The 26,258-nt window shown below is 42.9% G+C and overlaps 1 protein-coding gene across 1 annotated transcript in view; it reads right to left on the bottom strand.

Moving 5' to 3' along the window:
* Positions 1-24,308, bottom strand: part of NLRC5 (NLR family CARD domain containing 5) — a 48,154-nt gene extending 23,846 nt beyond the window's left edge. The window contains exons 1-22 of the mRNA XM_053399213.1: positions 23,947-24,308; positions 22,010-22,319; positions 19,952-20,008; positions 18,834-18,908; positions 16,662-18,399; positions 15,872-15,955; positions 14,380-14,463; positions 14,195-14,278; positions 13,709-13,798; positions 11,234-11,284; positions 10,377-10,439; positions 9,702-9,785; positions 9,530-9,613; positions 8,010-8,099; positions 6,983-7,048; positions 6,580-6,651; positions 5,319-5,402; positions 4,928-5,011; positions 3,302-3,391; positions 2,676-2,723; positions 1,549-1,632; positions 273-356 (exon numbers count right to left, since the gene is read on the bottom strand). Of these exons, the coding sequence (XP_053255188.1) occupies positions 273-356; positions 1,549-1,632; positions 2,676-2,723; positions 3,302-3,391; positions 4,928-5,011; positions 5,319-5,402; positions 6,580-6,651; positions 6,983-7,048; positions 8,010-8,099; positions 9,530-9,613; positions 9,702-9,785; positions 10,377-10,439; positions 11,234-11,284; positions 13,709-13,798; positions 14,195-14,278; positions 14,380-14,463; positions 15,872-15,955; positions 16,662-18,399; positions 18,834-18,908; positions 19,952-20,008; positions 22,010-22,319; positions 23,947-23,955 (3,515 nt within the window). The 5' untranslated portion in view covers positions 23,956-24,308. The remainder of the gene's footprint in view (positions 1-272; positions 357-1,548; positions 1,633-2,675; positions 2,724-3,301; positions 3,392-4,927; positions 5,012-5,318; positions 5,403-6,579; positions 6,652-6,982; positions 7,049-8,009; positions 8,100-9,529; positions 9,614-9,701; positions 9,786-10,376; positions 10,440-11,233; positions 11,285-13,708; positions 13,799-14,194; positions 14,279-14,379; positions 14,464-15,871; positions 15,956-16,661; positions 18,400-18,833; positions 18,909-19,951; positions 20,009-22,009; positions 22,320-23,946) is intronic.
* Positions 24,309-26,258: the final 1,950 nt, after the last annotated feature.

The raw sequence follows: 26,258 nt of genomic DNA, 5'->3' as shown, positions 1-26,258 counted from the left end.
TGACAGAGCTGCGAGAAGGACCTCTCCAGAAAATCTGAGGACTTAGGCAGGCTCATTCTATATTCACTTGCATTATTTTTTCCTACCAAAGAGCAGCCTATTCCCAAATTGCATTATGGGAGGATTATGCATTAAAACACTGGATACCAATAGGAATTTAGTTTTGCGTTCTTATTGTATTAATCTGGCTACATAAACTGAGCAGGTCTATAGGCTTTAAATGAATAAGATTGGTTCACTCACACAATGCCTACTTGACCTTGATCACTTACTTGATCTTGGTCAGTCCAGAACATGTACTTAGACGTTTAAACAATCGGTCAACATCCTTTAGGTCCATCATACTTTCCTTGAGACTGAAACACAGAGCCTGATTAGCACTTCGAATATTTAAATCAAAGTTTAGCACAGCTTTAGTTCTATTTGATGGGTCTATTGGAGAAAGAGATGAGTTAAACTGAGGGATTGTGCATGTCCTTTATTCAGGAACCTATAACATCAGTAAAATGTAATTATATTTTGTGGGGGGGGGAATGTTGAAACAAATTAATAATTATTGTTATTATTAGTAGTAGTAACAAAATGTTGAAGCAATATAAAATACTTATAATAAAGTAAAAATTAAAAAAAATGCTGAAACAATATCATTTTCACTAAGATCCAGGCTAACTTCTGAAGTCCAAGCATCATTTTTTTATTTTTGTTAAAAACACAAAAAGGTATTTTCTGTAAGTCTGTGCAGGATTCCAACAATGGAAGAAAAGGAATATTGTTTGTTTGCTTTATTTAGATGCTACTGCATCTAAATATTTATTTAGATGCTACTGCATCTAAATGATATTACAGTAATTGCAGTGTTGTGTTGTTGTTTTTTAAATGCTACTGTGATTATTGTGAGGCACTTTGAGCTCAGCATTTGTTCTTGAAAAAAGCAGAACACAAATATCAATATTTTTGAAAGTATAAAAGAACATTTGGGAGATCCTGTTATGGCCGCTAGCTGACTATTCCTTTGTCAGGTTCCTGGCAAGTAGTCCAGTGGGAACCAATGAGAACCAGTGGTTAGGAGATGGTCTTCTTGTAGCTGGGACTCCCCCTGTGTTTCCAAATGAGATATCCAGTTGAGCTTGGGGGAGGTGGCACCTTTACTGCTAATGTGCACCATGTTAACAGTTTTGCAATAGAGAAGGAAGAAGGGGAGGCAGCTGGCTAAATGCTGATTGCTGCAGAAGGGATATCTGGGGATCTGATCTGCTGCCTTGCAAGGATGCTCATTTGCACCCTTGAGCCCCTCCATCCAATGCTCAGGTTGTGTATATATGTAAATAAAGCCCTATATCCTAAAAATACTTCATTCCAAGGAAACAGAAGCCAGGATAAGCACTCGGATCCCCTGGAGTATCTCGCCTCTCAAAGATGGCATGCAATAGAAGTAATCCACTTTACCATCAAGCAGACACTACATTGCTGCTTTACTCCTAACACAGGGGCAGGGAGAGAGAGACACACAGACACACACACACACACACACACACAGAAGCACCTTACCAAAAGCAACGGTCATAGATTGAGTTAGGTACCGAATCCAGCAGCTCCCTCCTATGCTCACCAGTCACACGGAGCATTTGGGGACTGAAAAGAAAATCTACCAAGTTAGTCAACTTGAAGGGACATTTAGATTATGCTTCCAATATTTTCTTCACTTGGATTTCTACCCTGGGGAAGACTGGAAATCTGAGCGCCCTGGGCCTTTTTTTCTGGAGTGAAAAACCAGTGCATTATGAATCCTTCATTCTTCTCCATCGCTCCATTTTCAATCACTGTTTTTTGTAGAATATAATCTACCCGCAGAAAGTTCTTCCTAATGTTGATTAGGAATCTCATTCCTTGTAGTTTGAATTAATTTGGTGGGGTCCTGCTCTCTGGGGGAGCAGAAAACAAGCTTGCTCCATCTTCCATGTGACAGCCCTTCAGATATTTGAAAAATAACTCCCATATCACCAGGCTACACACCAGGCCCAGCTTCCTCAACTTTTCCTCGTAAGGCTTGGTTTCTAGACGCTTTATCATCTTGGTCATCCTCCTCTGCCCATGTTCCAGCTTGTCAATATCCTTCTTAAATTGTGGTGCCCAGAACTGAATGCAGGACTCCAAGTGGGGTCTGGCCAAAGCAAAATAGAGCAGTGCTATCTCTTCCCTTGATCAGGACACTATGCTTTCATTGATGCAGCCTAGAATACCATTAGCTTTTTTTGCTGCTGCATCACACTGTAGACTCACATTAAGTTCGTAGTCTGCTTAGTCCTTTGGATCATTTTCACAGGTATAGCTGCCAAGCCATGTGCCCCCCCCCAATCCTATATTTGTATACCTGATTATTCCTGCCTAAGTGCAGAACCTTTCATTTGTCCCAACTGAAATTCATTTTGTTAGTTTTGCCCCAGTTCTCCAATCTGTTAAGGTCATCTTGAATCCTGATTCCATCTTCTATGGTGTTAGCTACCCTTCCCAGTTTGGAGTCATCTGCAAATGTGATGAGCAGCCCCTCTATTCCTTCCTTCATCCAGATTATTTATAAAGATGGTGGACAGCGTTAGGCCCAGGACAGAATCCTGCGGCACCACACTGGTCAATGGTCTTCCACCCCAAAGTATACCAACAGGAAATACCTTTACCTTATTCTTTCCCCAAATGTTAAGTGAACTTTCTGGGTGCTTCCCAAACTGCAACGAGAAAGAGATTAGAATATCAATTTGAAATTCATGAATTTGATTGAATCTGTTTTAACTACATGCGTTAGAGTACCTTGGTAAATTAGATATACAGTTGCTGTTGTTTTTAATAAGTTACCTTTCCCCCAATATCTTTGCAAACAATATTTCCCTAGGAACCCCTGTATTGTAGTCTTCTTTTTTTAAGATGGATTCCATTTTACTGTTTTGTACCACAGATATAGTCATTTTTCATTTTAGTCAACAATTAGGTATATCCGATAGTGCCTTTTCCTAAAATGATATATAAATGTTTTAATGTTACTGGAGAGATTTCATAAGCTGTTGAGAAGATATGAAGGAAAAACGGGTACCGAGGGGAGGGGTAGTCCTACAATTGCTATGGTTGTTATTGCTTACGGTTCTTGCTTGTTCTGCTTATCTGCATTTGTATTTTTTACTACAAATTTAATAAAAATATTCTTTTTTTAAAAAAAGAAGGAGGGTCAAATGAGCAAAACTGTGACCAAATGCAGGAATGTTATTATTTTTCAGACTGCTCTGTCAGGAGAAACAGCTGCTGGACCCACCATAGCTCCATGGACGTCATATGTTCCAAGTCAGCGAAGCATTGCACCAAGTGAAAGGCCCCGTCCATAGACATGTTGTTATGGTCCAGCCTAGAAAGCATGAAGGAGACCCAAGTCTGCAGCAGAAGAAAATGGCTATATAGAAAGTTCTCAGATCAGAGGTTGGTAGTACTGCGACCCAAATGTTGTTACAAGGCCCCTGGTCTAGGCTAGCTGAGTTCTCCACAAAAGCACTCCTGTTAGTGGCTGGAGATTCACTCGGTGGTGGCATGTTCCCATTAGGACCAGCAGGGATGATGGGAGTGATAGTCCAAAAACATCTGGGGACCCATTAAGGTTGAGAAAGGTTGTTCTAAGGGATGCATTTCCAAAATGAGCTCCGGTTTCTCGTTTTCTTGGGATTGTTAAAGCAGGGTGCTGTTGGTTTTGTTACATAAGCTGTAGCTTGGATAAAGGCGGGGATTTATTTGATAAGCTCTTGCTTTCCCCAATAGGGATTTTGCGAGTATAAATGCAACATGTAAGCCACCTTGAGCTTCATGGAGAAAAAGATGGGATATAAATGCAAGAAACTAACTAACTAACTAACTTACTTTGCCCCGGCTACAACCCCAATCATAATCCCCCTATGCCTGCAATTCACAACAAGTGATGTCCAATTAATCATACTCAGCGCTCTAGAGCTATTCAGAGTGTGGCAAACCTGGGATATCACCCAATGGTAGGAGAGTTCCCATAGCCATCCTTATGAAAATCCTGCATGTACCCCTGGAGTCCTGATTCTCACTGAGGTGGCAATAATTTGGGCTATCCCACTTCAGCCTGGACGTTTGGGTTGCACACGACTGAAAGATCCTCCATACCAAATAAATAAATAAATAATACCCCACAGGGAGAAAAGTAGCAGTTCAGAGAGAAGGCTCACAGCCTTGCCTTCTCCCCTTGAAATGCTTCATTTCTATGTGCAGGGAGTTCTATGGGCACACACTGCCTCCACCAACCATTATGTCAGTAACAATACAGTAATATAATACAGTCCATCAAATATAAAATGTCAAAGAAAACAGACAGGCTCAGCAGATGAGACAGAATCATGAGACAGTAACATTATGTACTCAGAACAAAAGCCTACCAGGACTTTTTAAAAAGTCTTCACCATCTGCTGAAAAATAGCAAGAATGAGGGCCAGCTGAGCTTCCTGAGGACTCCTCCACAAAAGCTCTCCCCATCTGTGGGACGCTCTCCCCAGGAATACACCCTTGGCACCAGCTGGACTATAATTTCAGCACCAGGTAATAATGGCTTTATTATCCCAGAGATATGGGCAGCGTTGATTGAATGGTTACAGCTACTCAATCTAGACTTGACTGAAGGTCCTTTTACAAGTGTTATTGTACTGAAGTTGTGTGTTGTTTAATAAGTTGTTACTATTTAGTATTTTTATTGTCTTATAAACATTGGAAACTGATATCAGACTTCTTTTAGTATAAAGCAATATATGAATCTAATAAATCAGATCAAGGAGTTCCACAGTTTGGGGGCAGCCACCAAAAAGGCCCTTTTCCTCTTGCATCAATTTGTCTCCTGTCAGTCAATTAAATACAGAGAACCTGGACTTTCACTTACGTTAAAGAACGTAATGCGTTCAGATGAGGAAGGAGCTCAGCCACCTTCAAGACACCTGCGTCGCCCAGAGAATTACTGGACAAACTACAATTGAAAGGAAGGCAAAATTACTTTTCCACTTTGTATTTATACATTATCATATAGCTTTTCTGGCAGAATGAATTATATTAGGTACAATTTATTTTCATTTCGATTCTTCCTCATGGAAGATGGAATGATACACAGCAAGGGGAACATCAACGAACCCCAAAAGTAGGGGTGCCTGTACACCCTTTTCAGACATTCATGACATTTACATGGAATTGTTTGTGTTGGCGTGTGAATGTCAACGTTCACCAAAGCCTGGTTATTCAGTGCTAGGCATAAGTATGAAAATAAAAAAGGAACTTACTCTAACTCAGTTACACCAGTGCATCTCCTCAAGGCCAAGCACAAGTTCTTCAGATCTCCATCCTGAAAATTATTGTCCGTCAAGCTGGAAGAGAAGGCAAATCATTCTCCAGGTGCTCTAAAACCAGGTGTGTTTTCACCAGGGACACAGAAAGCTGCTCTAGACTCAGAGTCAGAGTATTTGGTCCTCCAGCTTAGTATTGTTGACACTGACCAGCAGCTGCTCTCCAGGATTTCAGGCAGGGGACATTCCCTGCCTAACTTGGTTTCCCTCCACAGGTTGTTAGAGATCAGCTCCCACCACACCTTAACTACTGGCCCTGCTTAGGGATGTGGGTGAAAAATGATTCCATTTAAAGCCAAACCTATCAAATTTACACTTTCCAAATCTCTACAAAGACCAAAACACAGCCTTCTTTCCAAATTCACAATTATCCACATTTTGCAATGCAGCTCTCCAACCAACCAGTGTTTACAAAAATGCAGGTATTATGAGGAAAGGGTGCATAGAAGCAAATAAGTTAGTGAAAAGCAACATACAAAATGCATTATATTAAGAGAAACTACTTGGAAAAATGTGTGCATAAGTCAAAACCATACACAAAAATATCCTCATTGGGAGAATTTCACACTAAATGCTGAATAATTTTCAAAGTTGGCTCTAGGCCTGGGGACAGAATCCCACAGATGTTCTGATGTATTAAGATAGGCTGTAAACAACAATTATTTGGAGAGGTAAAGTGGCACTGAAATTATTTAAATAAAAGAAATAAAGAAAAGAAACATGTGGACTTTAATATTGATTTTTTAAAAATTGCACATTAATGCAGAAATGAAACAGACCTACAAGTGAACACATGCAATATGGACATGGACCCAGAAATAACCTGATCTCTCCATCCCTACCGACAGACCAGCAGGCAGAGATGGGCAGTCTCAGGTGTTCTGTGCCTGAATTACCGAGGAGTTGGGTCACAGCCAAGAGTTTTATAAGGCCAGGTAAAACCACCATGGCCCTTTGCACCACCTGGCCTCTACTGAACCGAGAACTGCAAAACCACCTTCTGGCCATCCTCAGTGGTGGTGCTGAAGTCAGGAAAAGCTACCATGCTGAGGCAGAGGAAAAAGGCTTCTGGATCCCTCTGCCAGTGTCCCTGATATAAGACCCCCAGAGCCTGCCTTGCAACCATGTTAACATGCAGTGAGCCATTATACAACTAAGAGAAAAAAACTGTAAGCAGAAGTAACTGAGGTCACCGTACCATATTTTCCTCGCTGTTGCCGCCAAGAGATGTCCACCTGTGCTTGATAGGTCAGTGTTAAATGAGGAACTCCTGCAGCAAGGACAATATGGGAAAGCATTACTAAAGGGGGATAGGGAAGGGGAAGGAAGGAAATATATAGGTTTGTGATGGGTCATAACTGTTTAGCAGTAGCAATATGAAATGCACAACTGACCAAGTTTGCAAGTGTGGCTAAGCCAAACCTTGGTTTATTGCAAATGAGAGAGCAAGAGAAGAGATAATCAAGGCTTTGCCCTTCCTCCAGACCTTTTCCTGCTTTGCTGTGTGCAAAGCCTTGGCTTGGCTTACTGGACTACCTGAACTTGGGCTTGTGATCCTTCTCACTCTAGAAAAGCTACAAGCAAGGTTTATGATGACGTACCTGGGCTGAGCACCGCCAGCAATGTCTTTGCCAACGAGGGTTAAGATTGCAGCTTGGTGATGAACACTAAAGATAGGAAAGAGAGAGATTTCCATAATGCCACACCTGGTTTAATTGTCCACAAACCCAAAATCTGCTTGCTGAACAGGAGGCTGAAAAGACTGTAAAACCAGAGCTGTTGTTTCCTTTCCTAGCCCTGGGCAAAGTTTGGATCAGGGTGGGACGTCTGCATGGAATATAGTTTGGGATCATGCCTGCTGCTGCCCCTGTTCCCTTCAACAAGGGCAAGTCCCATGCTTTTATAGTGACATATGATTCTAGGATTAATTAATGTTGCAGTCCTAACGTCACTCATCTGGAAGTTTAACCCCATCAAATTCCATGAGAGTTACTTCTGAGGAGACATGGTAATGACTGCACTGTAATATATCAAATAACTAAAATGGATAAAATCAATCAGGATTGCTTTAAACTGAATGACAGCCCTAATTTCAACCATGTGGAAATGTCCCAATATCGTTCAGAATGAGCAGAGGGTATGGCCAGTGGATGTTGGTGGAAGGTGAGGGGCCAAACACAAACTCTGCCCCCCCTTCAAGCATTCCCTGTGTTTTCTTCTTAAGCAAACCAAGAATCCCTGGTCTTGGCAAGACTGTTAGGTAATTCCCCATCTCCCTAAAGATCTCTCCACCCCAGCAGTCAACTAGCCAGTAGGAGAGCCAGTGTGATGTAGTGGTTTATGCAAGGTTAAAGGCGACTATCTGTTTAAGGAGAAGGGCACTTTCCTTCCAGGCAAAAGTACACTCAGTGTGTGGGCCTGATCTTTAAATGGACAGACCCAGGCTGGCAGAATTTTACATATCATGTAGTGGAAAAGAGAGAAATGAAGAGAGCTGTTACACCCTGCCTCCTAAAAGTTCCTTCTACATGCCATGGAATATCACAGTGACTTGGTGCAGGGAAGAGGGAGAGAGATTGTGTTGTCAATAAGAGATGGGCACCTTTTCTTGATCGAATGTATGCTTACCTGGCGTTAAGCTTCACTATATTTGGACAAAGACTCATTGACTCCAGGAGACAGAAGATGCTGTTCAGAGACAGCTGGTTGTTGTTTAAACTGCAGGAAATAAAATCACCAAAAAAACAAACCAAAACAAAAAACCAGACACATTAGCTTCAGCAAAGTCCTGCAGCAATAAATACATTACTGGAGGTTTTAATAACATAAAGGTAGAATATGCTATATGTTCTTAGATTAAATCTCTTGAATTTCTACTTTAAAATAATTGCATGCAGCAGAGCTGCTGCTGCTGCTTCCTTTTTAAAGGACCTGGTGACCCTGGAAAGTTTCTCTCAATTGGAGTGGAAGACAGACCAATGGTTTGAGCCAATACAATGCAGCTTCATCTGCTCCAGGGAGTCTCCATAGCTTAGAGGCAGAGCACATGCTTTGAATGCAGAAGGTCTCAGTTGTGGTGAGTCCTGTGAAAACATCTTAGCAGGGCTGGTTAGAGGGAGAGCAGGATTGGGATAAGAATGTGGAACTGGAGGAATTGGATTCCAGGGAGGGGCCTAGTAGGCTGGGAGGGGCCAGAGGAGGCACTGAGTGGACTGTCAGAGGAATCCTCTCTCTCTCTCATATATAATTTTTATTAAATTTTCTGTTTTACAATTTAAAATACTCATTTTTACATCCTTAAAATACCAAGGACTTCCCTTCCTCTCTTTCCATGGTTCATTTTACATATAATAAATCCCTGCATATTTTACAAAAACTATACCATTCAGTATTCCATTATTGCATCCATCAAAACTTATTGACACTGTTGAATTTATCTTAATGCTGCCAGAATTTTCAGCTGTACACAATTATATCCCATATATTCAATAAACATTTTCCAATCTTCTCTAAACGCATGTTCTTCTTGTTCTCTTATTCTGTAAGTTAAGTCTGCAAGTTGTGCACATTCTGTCAACTTATGTTGCCATTCTTCTTTGGCTGGGACCTCACTTGTTTTCCATTTCTGGGCTAACAAAACATGGGCCACAAAAATAGCATGCATAAGTAACCTTTTTTGACACCTTGGAATTTCAGTCTGAATTATCCCCAACAGAAAGGACTCTGGGTTTTTTTTGGAAAAGTAATTTTAAACATTTTTTTCAATTCATTATAGATCATTTCCCAATACTCTTTTACCCTTTTACAAGTCCACCACATATGAAAGACCGTTCCCTCCACCTCTTTGCGTCTCCAGCACTTCTCTGAGCAGATATGAGGAATCCTCTCTTTCTCTGGGGGGGGGGGGTACCAGGGGGTAGACCAGACAATGGGCCAGTCATGTCACTTCCCTCACCAAGGACACAGAGATGGCATTCTTAGTGCAAGCAGACACAAGAGACCCAGCCTACTTGAAGGGTTAGAGGCAAACAATCTTACCTGCTTTAAGGCCGTTTGCTACATTCAATATTTCTCACAGGACACACACTTTGTATGCCGAAGGCAACCTTTCCCAACCTGGTGCAAGCAAACTCTCAGGAAACACTTACTTCAGAGGGCCAGAAATGCACATTCTGGGCACCATCTTCATCAGCTTCCTGCATCCTTCGTCACCAAGTCGGTTACCTGACAAACTGACATTTGTTTTCCACAGTTTAATAACATGGCTGATCCAAAGGTCTCACTCAGTTAGCAGGCAGTTGGGAGGAAGAGGGAACTTACTCAATTTCGGAAAGGTGGGAACACCTCTGGAGAACCTCAGCCAGCTCCTCTACCCACTGGGAATCGAACTGGCAATCCTGCAATCTGTATATATGGATATAAGACTTCCATTAAGATGGGTATGGGGTACCTTTGGCCCTCCAGACATTGCTGAACTCCCAAATCACATTGGCTGATGGGAGTTGTAGGGACTGCACCTGAAGACCACTTCTCCCCATATGAAATGAATGAGACCTTGCAGTCATTGTCTGAAGCCTTTCTTCGTGTGCCTCCTCCATGAGAGGTCCAGAGGGCAGCAACAGGAAAATGAGACTTTTCTGTGGTGGCTTCCCACTTGTTGGAATGCTCTCCCCAGGCCCCTTCGTTACATATTTGTAGGCGCCAGGCAAAAACATTCCTTTTCTCCCAAGCCTTCAGCTAATTAAGCAATCTATGGCTTTTTAAACTGGGGCGGAGTGTTGTTGTTTTCATTTGCTATTATGTCATGTATTGTTGTGTTTTTGTATTGCAAACGGCCCTGTGATCTTCGGATGAAGGGCAGAATAGAAATTTAATAAATAACAATAACAATAATTCAGCAACATCTGGAGGGCCACAGGCTCCCTTCCTCTACTTTGCAATGTATATTAGTTGCTCCTCACAAGCTTAAATTTATTTATTTACTTACTTACTTACCGTAATATTAAAGTACTAGGCTTAGGCACATCTTCCTCTTCTTTTATTCCCTCTTTTTTCAACCTGAAATTGAGAACACGTTTATAAATTTGTTTCCCTGGTCTTTCATGCACCAGAATGTCAAGGCAACAATGGTGGTGATTGATACAAGGTGGACTTGCCTTATCTGCCATCTTGAATTAGGTGAGCTGCACTGCTGGAAACCCCCCCCAGTGGTGTCAATTGGTTACTCCACGCCCCCCTCCAACCCCAACCCAAAGCAAATACCATCTTCAGAGGAACTATTTTTCATGAGGACCACAGCAGAGGAAGGAAGGGTTAAATCAGGCTTCCTCAACCTCGGCCCTTCATATGTTTTTTGGCCTACAACTTCCATGATCCCTAGCTAGCAGGGCCAGTGGTCAGGGATGATGGGAGTCTCAAAACATCTGGAGGGCCAAGGTTGAGGAAGCCTGGGTTAACTTCAAAGCATGTCTCTTTTTATGTTCTTGAGTTTCCCTGTGCCCCACATCTGCTCTGATCCCCATTAGTTGCCCCCCTCCCCCCGTGATGTGATTTGCATTGCAAAAAACCCAGAACTTTATGCAAAGGCATATTTAATGTCGTTTGGACTTTTCTGGGTCGTTTGCAACTTCTTTCAACCCGGTTTCAGTACTTTCTCTTCTTCCTTCTTCTGAGATTCCTGCCACTGACCCCACCCCACCTTGTTCCAGTCTCCAGAGCAACCCACACAGCAGTTCTTGTCTCCTCTTCATTTGTGCCTTTGCAATGTTCATTCCAGCCAAACTTTCCCTAAAACAAATTCCACTGCATGATTCAGAATGTTCTGGGAACACCTGAAAAGCCACTTCTCTCACCTCTGTCTTTTACTGGATTGGCCGGTGAAGGAGACTATCAAAACATCCTTCCTGTAAACAAATAAATGGAAAATTAATGCTTGAAACTCCCTCAAATAAAATAGATGAAAGCAGTAACGTTGTTATAGGGTTGGAGGAGAAAATCAGTTCAAAGCCAAACTATCAAATTCAGAATTTCTGGAAAAAAATATGCAAACCGAAATGGAGCCATCCTTTGAAATTTGCACTTATCTGAATTTTGTGATGCAGCTCTGAGGCCAAACAATGTTCACAAAAATGTATGTGTTAGGGGAAAGTGTGAATAAAATGGAAGGTATGACTGAAAATAACATACAGTAATATATTGGGAGAAATAGCTTGCAAAAATGTGCACATTAGTCAAGACTGCATAAGAAAACGTACTTGTTAAAGGTAACTTCACAATAAAACGCTGATGAATTTTCATGAGGACTTTAAAAAACAACCAACTGCTCCAAAATGTGGAGAGCTGAATTTAAAGCTGATAAAATGAGAAGCCAGGAAAACTGAAATGGACAGAGCCTTCCATCCCTAGTTAATACTGAGTTGACCACAATGCCAAAATGTGCAGTTTCTCTGCCAGTGACTCAAGCTCCCCTACAGCATCCTTCCCCAGTAGAACACAGCTCTGGACTGTGCAAGTTCTGACTGCAATCTTTGCTTTCATCAACTCCCTCCCCCTCTCCATCCCCTGAAAATATAGCCCCTGTGCCAAATCACTTGTCATTCTGGAGGAGCTTCTAACGCTCAGGAGTAGCAATGGGTGATTCTGTCAGTTTCAGTTCCTCACAGTTTCTCATTTTTACTGCTGTAACTGACTGCAAAGACCTCATGAAAAGTCATCAGTGTTTTAGTGGGAGTTTCTCCTAATATGACCATTTTTACAAAGCACATTTCCCCTAATATTTATATTTTCTGTCTGCTTTAGAATGCATATCAATTAGTTCTCACAAACCTACATTTTTTTCCAGTAATATATACATTTTTTCCAGTAATATATACATTTTTATGCACATTTTACCATCTACATTAGATTTAGTTGGATACAGATTTAGTTGGATGCAGAACTGCTTTGGAAAATTTGGAGAAATGTGAATTTTGAAGGATGGCTGTGTTTCAATCTTCATAATGTTTTGAAAAGTGCAAAACAGAATGCTATTCTAGGCTGCATCAACAGAAGTACAGTGTCCAGATCAAGAGAAGTAATAGTACCACTCTGTTCTGCCTAGTCAAACCACACTTGGAATACTGTGTCCAATTCTGAGCACCACAATATAAGGAGGATGTTGAAAGCTGGAACAGAGGAGGGCAACCAAAATGATCAAGGGTCTGGAAACTAAGCCTTATGACAGCGGTTCTCAACCTGTGTCCCCCCAGATGTTGTTGGACTACAAATCCCATCATCCCCGAGTTCGGGACTTGCTACCTAGGGATGATGGGAGTTGCAGTCCAACAACATCTGAGGAACCACAGGTTGAGAACCACTGCCTTATGAGGAGTGCTTGAAGGAGCTGGGTATGTTAACCTGGAAAAAAGGAGACTGAGAGGAGATACAATAGCCATCTTCAAATATCTTAAGGGCTGTCACATGGAGGAGGGAGAATGCTTGTTTTCTCCTGCTCTGGAGGGTAGAACTAGAACCAATGGCTTCAAGTTGCAAGAAAGGAGATTCCGATTAAACATTCGGAAAAAACTCTTTGACAGTAAGAGCTGTTCAGCAGTGGAAGAGGTGGTGGACTCTCCTTCCTTGGAGTTTTTTAAACAGAGGTTGGACGGCCACCTGTCATGGATGCTTTAGAAATTCCTGCATTGCAGGGGGTTGGACTAGATGACCCTTGGGGTCCCTTCCAACTCTAAGATTTTATGATTCTGTGAAATGCAAACTGAATTAGTCTTCCACCATTCCTACTGAGGAGCAGATTTGGGTGGCATGTGGAAGGAGGCGAGAGCAGGAAAAAATGGAAAGTAATATGATGGTTTATACTCCCCAATGCTTTCATGAGGTGGAAACCAGTTAGCATTTTAAATGCTACATGCTGAAAAATATTGCCAATATCTTTGTATTATACATTCTCTTCTCAGAAGTTGGTTCATGTGTTAGGTAGGAATGGAATCACCATTTCACTATGTCCCTCGTTCCCGCAACCCACTATACTGCTCCAGGAGAATACCCTAATCAGTGGTGTCCAAAATTGCTGAGACTAAGAGAAAACAGGAGGGTCACACTCTCCCTTCTCTCTCCCAAGTCCATCAACCAAGTCAGCTAAGTCTCTTGGGGGTCAAAACTGGACCTGAAGCCAGACTGAAACGGGCCCAGGTTATTCAGTTCTTAGTCATAGGTTCTACGGATTACAGCAGAGTATTAACAGATTAGCTTCAATGTTGCAGAAGTGAAAAGGAGCAACTGAAAAGGTGGAAATGAGAAAAATCTCTTCTGTAGCGCTTGGCAGCCAGTACCTGATATGGAGCTTTGTCACATTTGGACAAATGGCAGCAGCTCTGGAAAAAGCGAGGACGGTGCTCACCGAAAGCTCGTTGTAGCTTAAGCTGTTTGAGAGAAAACAAAATGTTGTTGTTGCTATGCCTCAGCAAGGTCTTTTATGCAGACATACAGGTTTCCTACTCTTCCTCCCTCCCTCCATCCCTGCCACAGAGATTAAAACCCAGATGGTCTGCAATGGGTGTGATGATTTTTCACATCCACTAAGCCTCTTACAGCATCAGTCTTTTAGACTGGCAGCTCCTGTGCTCTGGAACTCCCTGCCTATTGACATATGGCAGTTGTCTTCACTGTACTGGTTGGGATGCCCAGCCAGACGTGTAATTTTATGAGGTCTACTTGTTTTCTAGTTCTGTTGATCTAATCTGTTATCAGTATTACTATTACTTGAAACTTCCTTTTTAGAATCATTTCCCCCCTTTCCTTTTTTATTATATACTTACTCAAGCTTTTTGAGCTTATCCACAGTGGAAAAAATTTCTGTAGTTTTGATCATTTCCTGCCTCTTCAGTCTGTTGTCCTGCAAGCTAAAATGCAGCAACTGGTTAATATGCCTCCCAAATGCTCATTTGATTAATAAAACAGGCCACCAGGCCACCTTTCTTCTTGACAAAACAGGTGAAATTACTTTATGTCTTCCAGCTGATGGCAGTTTGGAAAAGCTCGCATCAGATCTTCAAGTCCTGGGGTTGAAATATTTCCACCGGCTAACCTGAAAAACCAAATGTGACATCACTATAGTAATGTCAACAAACAGTTTGAGAGATACCTAACAGAGCGCCTCCCCCAGTATCAACCCCCTCAGGCCCCATTATTGGAAGGGGAGGTCCTGTCATTGGTGGTCCCACCCAGGTACTGCCCAGTTGGCACTGAGCCATGACAAGGCCTTTTCAGTGGTGGTTCCCCATTTGTGGAGCACTCTCGCTAGTGAGGTACATCAATCTCCCTCACTTTGACTTTCATGAGAAATTTAGAAAGATTCCTGTTTGATGGCTGATAGGAATTGGCTGTGGCAACCAAGAAATTAACAACTGTGAGGGTGCATGAGTCCATTTAAATTTATTTATTTATTTACTTACTTACTTACTTACTTACTTACTTACTTACTTACTTACTGCATTTGTATTTCACCTCCCCCACCAGCCAAGGAACTTAAGGTGGCCTACACGGTTCCCCCCTCCCTCCTCAATTTAATCCCTACAACTTTGTGAGGTAGGTCCCGCTGAGAGCCTGTTACTGGCTTGCAAGGTCACGTAGCAGGGATGCCAACTCCTGGGGGCTGAACCCTTTCCCCCCCCCTTATTTGTTTGAAGGTGGCAGTCTTCCCCCCCCCCCCCATGTTAAACATGTCATGTCAAATCAGAGGAGTCAGGAATGCGGCAACAGTGTGGTTTCAATGACTAGTGTCTCCTTCTCTTCCTACCATAGAGGGGAAGGGGGGGAGCAGCCCCCAGTCGGTGGCAATATCACCCCCCCCATCTCCCTCACAAATGGGCGTCTGTCACCCAGTGAGCTTCATGGCTCAGCTGGGATTTGAACCCAGGTCTCCTAGGTCCTAGTCTGAAAACTTCATCATCCCTGGCTGTTCAAAATATTTTTATATGGTTTTTTAAATAGTTAAAGAAAAAAGTGCTGTTTTCATTGTGCTGCTTAAACATTTTCAAGTGCCCCTCTGAGAGGAATAATAATAATAATAATAATAATAATAATAATAATAATAATAATAATAGCTCTTCTGTGGGGAAGGAGCATAGGAAAAAATCAGAAATAGCCACCCCCTCTCATTTACAATTAGCTAATATGAAGATTCCTTGAGGAGCAACCATTTTTAGAGTCTATGCTGGCTTATGCAGGCTGGGGCTCTTTAAAATGGAGAGGCTCCTCCCACCAAAGGCGGAGCTGGCAACTGAAAGGAAGCTGTCACTCCTATATAAAGCTCAATCTAGAGCTGGCTGTTGCTGAAACAACACATGTTGGATGAGCCAATCTAAAGCTTACGGAGGGCCACTCAAGTTTCACTTCTACATTGCAGACGTTATTGCTCAAAATGTAGATGGTTTGAATTAAAAACTGCACTAAAAGATTCAAAACAGGGTATGTGACATTGGGGCAATGCTTACTGGAAAGTTGTCAGGCATTTGATCTTCGGCAGGGTCTTGGACAGGACAGCGGCAAACTCATTCCCACATCTCCTGCTCCTAAAGCTAAGAATAAAAGCAAAAAGCAACTGTGGTTAGTAAAACAGCAACCAGTCTTCCCTCCCAGCCTAGCTGGATAAGGAGCTCAGCACCTGATTCTTGCAGCAGGCGGCTAGCATCTTTCCCCATGGTTGCTCCATATTAATGACTCGCTTCAAATGACTTAACGAGTTGTATCCATAAGAACGTAAGAAGAGCCTGTTGGATCAGCCCAATGGCTCACCTTGTCCAGCATCCTGTTCAATCAGTGGCTGACCAGATGCACCAATGGGAAACCTGCTAGCAGGACATGAGTGCAAGAACACTTCGTCCTATTAAATTGTTTTTAACTGATTTTTAGCATTGCGTTTTTACACTGTTAAAACATAACTCACTCTGGGAGCTCGTGTTGGTGGGTGGGGAAGAAATCTTTGCTGTCTATTTTGTTTCTTCAGGCTGTAAACCACCATGTGTATAGTAATAGAGAAAGACAGTATACAAAGTAAAAGTGAGGTGAAGAAGAAGAAGAAGAAGGACTAGTGTGCACCTATTCATCTGTGCAAGGATGGAGAATCTGTTGGCCTCCGGATGCTGGACTTCAACTCCCAACAGCCCCAGCCAACGTGGCTGATGGTCAGGGATGCTGGGAACTGCCGTCCAGCAATATTTGGAGGGGCCCTGATCCCTCACCCTCTTTTGAGCCTGACGTGTCAGGGTGGCCTGTGCTTCTTACCTCAGGCTCTTTATATTTTCACAGCTGCCAAAGACATCCAGATAGTCCACTTCCATGGGGCATCCCACAAAGTCCAGGCATACCAAGTGAGGGTGGCTGCTGCTGATGACAAAAGCCAGGGCAGCCATGTCCAGCGGCATCAGCCGGAAGTTTCTGAACTGATACCTGAAGTTTAGCTGCTTCCCGACATGCCGGGCCAGTTCCTGGTCTTGTGTCTCGTGCACACAGTGGCACAGCTCTGCTATCCTAGGCCCTGTGAGAGAAGCATCCCCCAGTTTCTTCAGCATCTGCACAATGATGGCTTGACGTTCCTGGACCTGGGCATCGCACTGCCCGGCTAAAGAGCTGAGGAACTTCTGGCACCCGCGAGACAAGAGGCCAGACAGGAAGACGTGGCAGTTCTCTGTGAAGGGCACCCTTGCTTCCCTCTTCATCATCCACTTAGACCTCAGGAAGAAGTTCTGCTTCAGGAAGTTGCCATCAACTGCTTTGCTTGTCAGCAGGAAGAGGGCCGCAAAGAACTCTTGCAGGCTGAAGTGGACAAAAGTGTAGCCAGCCTGTGTGTGTCCATTGCTGGTCTTTACCTCAAAGGACACCAGGAGCCCATATAGGCAAGCAAAATCCTTCACGTCTTCTGGGACCTCATCAGCATAAAACAACATCTTATTTCCTTCCAGGCCCTTGAAGGCCAACTCAGAGAGGCCTGCGAGAGTCGCTTTGTGTTGACTCAAGTCAACTTCTTCGCTCAAAGCCCTTAGCTTCTGATCCTTTCCTATGAAGGTGAGGAGCATCTTCACGTAGAACTGGGTCATTGTTTGAGGGAGCTGGACTCTTCCTGCATCGTGGAGGAGCAGATACTCCAGGCAAATGCAGACAATGTTACACAAGGCGGGGATATAACACATGCTCAGGAGTTTGCAATTGCTTTTCAGGTGAGCGATGGCTTTCTCCTTGAGGGAATGCTGGTGGAAAAAATAGCCAACGTATTCCTCCACCTTTTCACGGTCAAAGCCCCAGATTTCTGCCAGAAGGGTGTCCGTTTTCAATAAAGCATCTGGGACTATCTTTGGACGGGTCGTGACCAGCACGGTCGAGCCTGGCAAGAATTGCCCAAGGCAAAGACTTGCAAAAAGGTCTGATATGGAGAGAGGGTTGAGAGGATCTGGGAAGATAGTGTGAGGAGGACCTGTGAGCTGGACGTTCTCCACAAACTCGTCCAGCCCATCAAATATAACCAGCGTGCGCTGGGCGTCTTCTAGGATGTGTTCAAACACAGCATCAGGACAATCTTCTGGCCTGAGGAAGAAGTCGAAGAGAAGTTCTTGGAGAGAAAGTTTTCTGCTGATCAGGTTCAGCTGTCGGAACTCAAAGAAGAATATCAGTTGGAATTGTGGGAGGCCTCCCTCTGCCCACTGCTGGCAGATCTGGTGCATGAGCCTTGTCTTCCCCATCCCTGGTTTTCCCAGGAGAAGGACAACCTTGGTGGTCCCCATGTGGACACTTTCAAAAAGCTCAGACAGTCTCAGGGTGGTGTTCCTGTGCTCCTCTCTATCGTGCAGAGCTATCTCCCCCCTTTCCCTCATCCGACCACCTTTGCTCTGACGAATCACCAGGTTGACGAAGGTTTGGCTGAAAGGCGACAGCTGAGCTTTGGGTTCAGTTGCTTCTGCTGATCTGCTCATTCCGTATCTCTGAAGCATCGAGGTGGTGATGAGCTGTCGATATCTTTCAGCAGAATCTGATAAAACATGGAGGAGGGAGAAAAGGAGCAAATATAGATCCACACTACATGAAAACTAATTTTGTTGCTATGGCTTCTGCCAAATAATGCTGGGAATTAGAACAAAACCCGCAAAGAGTTAAGGGTGGGCTGAGCAGCCAATTCCATCCTGTTTAAGCCTTGCTGGCATTCTGTCAAGAGTTCTGTTCTACCCCATTCTGCCTAAGAGTACACATTTTGTGCATACTTCTTTCATAAAATGCACAGTTCTTAATGCTTTCTTTCCATACCCCTCCCCTTTTAAAGTATGCATGTGGAGGGTTGGTTTGGTTGGTTGGGGTTTTTGTGTAAGTCACTTTGGGTTGCCCTAGCAAGAAAAAGTGACTTATAAATTTATTAAATAATGATGATGATGATGATGATGATGATGATGATGATAAATAACAACTTGCCTAGCCGCTGCTGTTTGGACTGTTTGCTGTTGTTGTTGTTGGCAGGGCTGCTCCATGGACGGCGTCTTTCAAGTCCTGTAGGGCAACAAAGGCAACAGTGACATTACGGCGGCATCACCTCTTTGCAGATGGCAGGGGCCCGAGACCAGCTCCCTTTCATAGGAATTGGGCTTCAGCAAGAAACTTTCTCTCTGGCTCATGCCCCCGATCACAATTTTAGCAAAACACATTGACATCATCATTGTGCAAAGGGACAGCACATGTATCCACAGCACACATTTAAAGCACACACACCCTCCCACAAAGAATCCTGGGAACTCTACTTTGTAAGAGTGTTGGGAATTATAGTGCTATAAATAAACTATAGTTCCCAGGATTCTTGGGGGTAGGGTGTGTATGCAGCCTTAGAAGCCAGATTGATTTGTAACTAAGTAATCATTGGGCATCCACACACACAATTTATTTATATTCTGCATTTTTCGTAGACCATAACTCAATGTGACTTACAGATAAAATAGAAACAGCTAAAAACATAGAAAAGACAATAATTTAAAAGCAATTAAACACACACACAAAAGATCTATTAAGAATACAGATAATTACAATAAAAACATCAGAGCACCAGTCCTTTCCTTAAAAACTGTCAGTTCCCAAAAGCCTTTTGGAACAGGGAAGTCTTTACCTGCTGGCCGAAGGACACAAAGGGAAGCCAGTCTAACTTCTCTAGGAAGGGAGTTTCAAAGTCTTGGATCAGCCCCTGAGAAGGCCCCTGTTTTCCCAAATTAATTACTGTCTCTGTCTCATTCCCTAATCTGTAGCAGGGGAGAAACCCTCAGTTGAGGGTTCCCCCCTCCATCAATGGAATAAATAAAATAAAATAAAATACACTGGGGTGCATTGTGTGGTTGTTTCTTGACCAGGAACAGTTGCTTTTCTCAAGGAACACAAAAATGAAAGGGTCCTTAGCAGGAGTCCAACACTGCCAGAGGAATGAAGTGGGCCTGGAGCCTCAATGGAAATTGAGTCAAAGCATTCTGCTCCAAGGTTGACTTGGGCCCTTCCCAAGATAGCTCTCCTAGCTCAAGCCACCAATTGCATTTCACCAAGAGCAATCTTACTTGTTGATGTCGACGGGAAGCAAGCTGAAGTTCCTTTCAAATCCTCTCGTCCTTGACCTGGAATCATCAATTTAAATCAGCGCAAGAGGAAGTATTTCATAACAAAGTGCATTCTATATATTTGTGCACATGTGTCTGTATGCATTAGTACCAGATTTATGTAGAGGCTGGCTCATTAGGGCAAAGGAAACGCTGCCCAACCAACCTCAGTCCTGCCCAATTATCTGCCCATCACTGGCTCTGACGCCACCTATGGTTGGGCTCCATGCCTTCCGCCCTGCCAGCACCAATGAACACCAGACACCGCTGGAGTCACCATACCAGCCCAACACCTGATGATGGATTGCTTATATAAAGGGTAGTCATTCCTTGTCTGGCACAGCTGGACTCTACCATGAGCCCAATGACCAGCATGAATTCTCTTTCAGTTGCAATTAAAAACAGCATATAGAAGTATAAGCATTTTGAGAGCTGATCGAAGGGACATGGGAGGTCTTCCAGCCAACTCTCTGCTCAGTGTAGGGCATGAACTAAAAGGCTTTTTCACTACTGTAGTACTTTTCAAGATCTGGGAACCCTGTGGTATTTTTAACTGAGAAAAGCACCTTGAGCAAGATCTACTATTTTTGGTGCAGGTCCCAGAGACAATGATTTGGAGCGCTTCAATATCTTGTGGCAGTTTTACTTATCGTATTTTTCGCTCCATAAGATGCACCTGACCATAAGACGCACCCAGTTTTTAGAGGAGGAAAACAAGAAAAAAAATATTCTGAATGAAACGGTGGGTGTATGATTTTTGTGGTTCATGCTGTAGCCACAGCCATGTGATCTGATGGTGAATTTGGGGTGACCCAATGCAAAAATCCTGAGGATCCATGTGGATCCGTGCTTTGTAACCACATTTTTGCACCATTGCAGCCCCAGGAAACAGTGGATGCGTGATTTTTTTGGTGCAGGCTGTAGCCATGGATGTGCTATGTGATCTGATGGTGAGTTTTAGGTGACCCAATGTAAAAATTCTGAGGATCCATGGGCTTTTACCTCCCCCTTCCCAGGCAGCCTCCACTAGTGTCCCTTATCTCTCTCCCAATCCCACCGATCAGCTGCTTCCTTTCAACACTCCCTTCCCTCTTGTTTGCCTTAGTGTCTTTTCCTTAGCTGGAGCAGTTTTTTTGCTCCTCCTTTTCTTCTAATTTCTCTCCTTATTGCTTTAGTCTTCCTTTACAAGTTTGCTGTCTTTACCTCCCCTCTCCCAGGCAGCCTGCTTTATCTCTAGCGTTCCTTATCTCTCTCCCCGATCGGCAAACGATCAGTGGCTTTGTTTCAACAACAACAAAAAGCATGATCTGCTTTTTGCCCCTGGGCAATTCAGCTCCAGGGACCACGCATTCGCTCCATAAGATGCACATACATTTCCCATACTTTTTAGGAAGAAAAAAGTGAGTCTTATGGAGCAAAAAATACAGTAACCTGCGTTTTCCATGAATTTGCATTGGATGTAACAGAACTTGCACCCCACTGACTTGAAACTGAAGCTCCTTGTGTCTTCCATGTCCCTAAATGCTTTGTTTTCCAGCATACAGGGGCTAAAAAGCTCCCCTTCTACACTGACTGGGTGGCACCAGGAAGCTGGAGACATAAACCTTGATGCAAAAAAAGTAATGGGGATTTGACTCTCCATGATCCCAGACCACTACCCCACTGGCCCAGACTTCTTCTCAGCTGCTTTAAATTTAAACTAAAAGCTGGGAGGAGAAACTCTGCACATCTCCTGCATCACATCTCATGTGGGGTGTGTGCACTGGCTTTAAAAACATATGGAAAAGAAACTGAATGAATGGGAATTCAGACACATTGGTTCTGAACGAAAATTCATTTGTTTTTCATTCATTTGTTTTTATGGGGATAAAAAAATGTCTGATTTGTTGGGTCTAATGCCCAGGGATAAAGTTTGAAAAGCTTGACCTGAAGGCACATGAGGCCACCAGGAATTGAACCCGGGGCTTACTGTAATACAAAGCATGCAAAGCATCACTGAGACACAACCCCTCCTCTGACCTTCTCCTGACACACTCATGAAGACTATTTCCAGATGCATGGGGAGGTTGCATTCCATGCAGACACTCTGTACGAAGGCTTTGAAGATGGGAGCATCAACATCTGCAGCCTTCAGAAACATGTCCAGGACCAGTGAGACCTTCTCATGGGAACTAGCTGTCCCCTCAATCTCATTCAAGGCCACCCCTGGGAGAAGCTGCTTGGCTTTTCTCAGGACCCACTCTGGATGGTGACTGAGGAAGTGCACCAGCTGCGGCCAAGCATTCCTGATGGCCTTCTGGACGTCTGCATCGTCCATCCAGAATGGAGGCTGGAAGGAAAAGAGAAGAAAGATGAAATGGTTGCAAATGGCTGAAGCAAATATTAGTACATAAGCCCTGCCAGGATTTTAAGGCCCAAAATGAAAGGCTTGTTCACACATTACACTGAACACAAGCTATCTCTACACAGAAATGAGTTGAGTGAAAGATTTGTGTGAAAACCACTTCTTGATTTGCACAGATCAACTAGTCTGAGTGTACACAGACTGTTCACTCACTGAATGTCAGAGAGCAGGCTGGGGCATATAGTTTTAGACTTGCTGAAGGCACCCTTCTCTGTTTTTGGTCAATGACTCAGCCATTCCTTATTATCTTTTAATAATCTTTTAATGGCTCCTCTGTCAGACGGTTTGCTGGAGAGGGAAGGCTGAGTCCAGCTATTTAAAGTCTAACTTTCAGTTTAACCCTCCAAGCACTGATTAATTCTAACTTTTATTAGACCCAGAAATTTATGAGGATCAGGGCCCCCACAAACTCATAACACCATAAATGTCAATCCCACCCTTCCTTCAAATGCACCCCAAGGCAATAAACAAAAGTGTTTGCTTTAACAAATAAAAATAAAATTGAAAGAACCTCTAGTTTATAAAAAAAAAACCTCTTGTGGAAATATATCACTTGTTAACACTGTGAATGTAGGTTTGAATAACTGTAATTAAATAATTGGATTTATGCTCATCTAAGGCAGCTAACAATTCATGCAAATACGTATATCAGAAAACTGATCTGACAGTAAGAGCTGTTTGGCCATGGAATGAACTCCCTCAGAGGGTGGTGGACTCTCCCTCACTGGAGGTTTTGAAGCAGAGGTTGGGTGGCCATCTGTCAGGGATTCTTCAGCTGTGATTCCTCCATTGCAGAGGGTTGGGCTAGATGGCCCCTGAGAACCCCTTCCAACTCTACAATTCTATGGTTCTATGAAGGGAATTTCAAAAATGCCCTTGTGGCCGCTTTTACACCTTCTTCCATTCTCTGTGATTCTCTTAACTACCACCCCTAAGAAGATCGCAGCAAGCTTGTCAGTGTTTGAAAAAGAAAAGGTTCTGACCTCCTTTTTACTCCTTTGCCTAGTCCTCAGACCTTAGCTGGCACAAAAAAGTCTTTGAGAAAGAGTATTCTTGCAGAGTATTGCTGCTTTTATTCTTAAAAAGTCTTCTTCTCCAAGCATGACCGACAGCTTTTACACACACCAAATTCAACCAGTTTTCTACCATGCAACCAACCCATACCAAACACTAACATTGACCACTCTATATACAGTCATACCTTGGGATAAATACGCTTCGGGTTGAGCGCGTTCAAGTTGCGCTCTGCGGCAACCCAGAAGTAACGGAGTGCGTTACTTCTGGGTTTCGCCGCTCGCGCATGCGCAGATGCTCAAAGTGACGTCACACGCATGCGCAGAAGCGGCAAAACGCGACCCATGCACACACAGACGCGCCATCGCGTATTACGTTGCGTTCAGGATGCGAACGGGGCTCCAGAACAAATCCCGTTCGCATCCTGAGGTACCATTGTATACAGGTACAATTTGGTGAAAGGTTGCATGAGTCATTGTAGGCCGCTGACTCATGTTGACTTAGTTCTTTTAGCATTAAAAGAACTGGCCCCTCCTACCGTCGTCATTCTGCAAAAGCGACTCTGTTGGAGTGGTCCTGCTTATTCCGGGCTCAGGGGGAATGTTACATCGTGGGCTTCATATTATCTGTGTCAGAGAGTGATGTTTGCCATTTGCAGAGAGATGTTTTGCCAGCTGAAACCTCCTGGGGATGAAAAGGAAGAGAGTCAGTTCCAAAAGACAAGAGGGAGATGGTTTGATACTTACTGGGTGCAGCCTGTATATCTATTGCTCATTACAGGGGGTGGGTAGGAATTGATTGCCAACATTAGATGACTGGCTGGTTAAAGTATTTGCTTGCATGTCCTCCCAAAAGTGGAGGATATACACACAGAATTGGGGAAAATGTTTAAAATATCTTTTAATAGGAAACCGGAAGCTTTCCTTTTGGGAATCACAGACTCAGATATTCCTAAAAATGCTAAAGAGATCTTCTTACACGATACGGTCACAGCAAGAGTTCTCATTGCGGCAAATTGGAAAAGCGATAAAGTCCTGTCAAGATTAGAATGGATTCAAAAGATGGCTGAATACGCGGAATTAGATAGCATGTCAGAAAAGATAAAAAAATAAACCAAAACAGGTATTTATCTCAAAATGGGAAGTTTTTAAAATATACATGAAAAATAATAATAGTAGTTTAAGGTCATACATAGTGTTCGAATAATTTCAGTAGCAGTGTTTAAAATGTGGTAAAACCAATGAACGGATTAAGGGATATTGAAATTGAACAAAACTCATTATGTAATGGCAGCGAACAATTAATACAGTCTGTAATAAGGAATAGATGGCAAGTATGGCGCATAGAAAAAGACCACTTTTATTTTATGTATTTTATGTTTTGAAGGTTATTAAAAGGTAAAGGGACCCCTGACCATTAGGTCCAGTCTCTGGGGTTGCGGCGCTCATCTCACTTTATTGGCCGAGGGAGTCGGCGTACAGCCACCATGACTAAGCCGCTTCTGGTGAACCAGAGCAGCGCCTTCCCACCAGAGCGGTACCTATTTATCTACTTGCACTTTGATGTGCTTTCGAACTGCTAGGTTGGCAGGAGCAAGGACCGAGTAACTGGAGCTCACCCCGTCATGGGGATTCGAACCACCGACCTTCTGATCGGCAAGTCCTAGGCTCTGTGGTTTAACCCACAGCGCCACCCGGGTCCCTGCTTTTGAAGGTTATTAGTTGATGTATTAATTCTCTTATTTTCTTTGGTGGTGATGGAATTTATTTTCTTTTTCTGTATGGTATGTTAATGTGAACGGTAACAATAATAATAATAATAATAAAACCTCTGCCTTAGTCCATAAAAAAAAAGTATTTGCATGTATGGGCAAACTGACCAATAGGATTTGAGTAAGAGATGATAGGCGGGATTATGATCAAACTGTTTAAAAATGGATCTTTTTTGTTGTGCACTAAGTGCAACACAATGCATGAAAATATAAATCCACATGCCTTGTTGGGACTACTCTTGGTCGCCACCCTCCACTCCAAAGTTTTGGGGATACTACCCAGCGCTTTTCTTCTCCGGGGACACAGTGGTATGCATACCCCTAAACATTTTGTGAATCTTTGTACTTTTGTCCATTTACTGTATTTATTTTTCCCGATTTGATATTCGTGAGTCAAAATGAGAGTATCCCTAAACAGTTCTTTTAGGGGGGGAAAGCACTGATATTACCTATTATTTAGTTTAATGTATAATGCATTCACCTCTGTAAATGATATAGTTCAGGGTGGTGCAATCCGCAGCCCACAGACCACATGTGGCCCATAAGGTCTTTTTTGGCAGCCCTCAGCAGCATTCAAGAAAAAACATCATAAACCCTTAAACAATTATTTTTTACATCATGCGTTGTTAACAAAAGTGCATTCATCTGTGCATTAAATTTGTTGAATAATTAAATATATTAAATCTATTAATTGTTTATTTAATTATACATACCTAATTAAATATATTAATTGAGCATTTTAAATAATATTAAATATATAGTGAGCACTTTAATTTGCGATATGGAAATTTTATTCAGTGTGTGGCATGTGGGTTCTGCATTGAAGTACTCTTGCAGCCCAGTCAGTATGAAAAGTTGGACTGCCTTGTTATAGTGGTTGTCGCTGAACATGCATCATAAACATTTTAAAACATATTTGGCAAGAAAAACAGCCTACAAGAGGGGAGACCCACCCAAAACACCCAATGAGGAAATTATATTATATCATATATATATATATATATATATATATATATATATATATATATATTTGTCCAGCAGCACCTTAGAGACCAACTAAGTTTGTTCTTGGCATAAGC

The sequence above is a fragment of the Podarcis raffonei genome, chromosome 8 (genome assembly GCF_027172205.1).
Source record: "Podarcis raffonei isolate rPodRaf1 chromosome 8, rPodRaf1.pri, whole genome shotgun sequence".
Classification (NCBI taxonomy): domain Eukaryota; kingdom Metazoa; phylum Chordata; class Lepidosauria; order Squamata; family Lacertidae; genus Podarcis; species Podarcis raffonei.
Note: the sequence above shows the minus strand (reverse complement) of the source record. Positions and strands in the feature narration are given on the sequence as shown.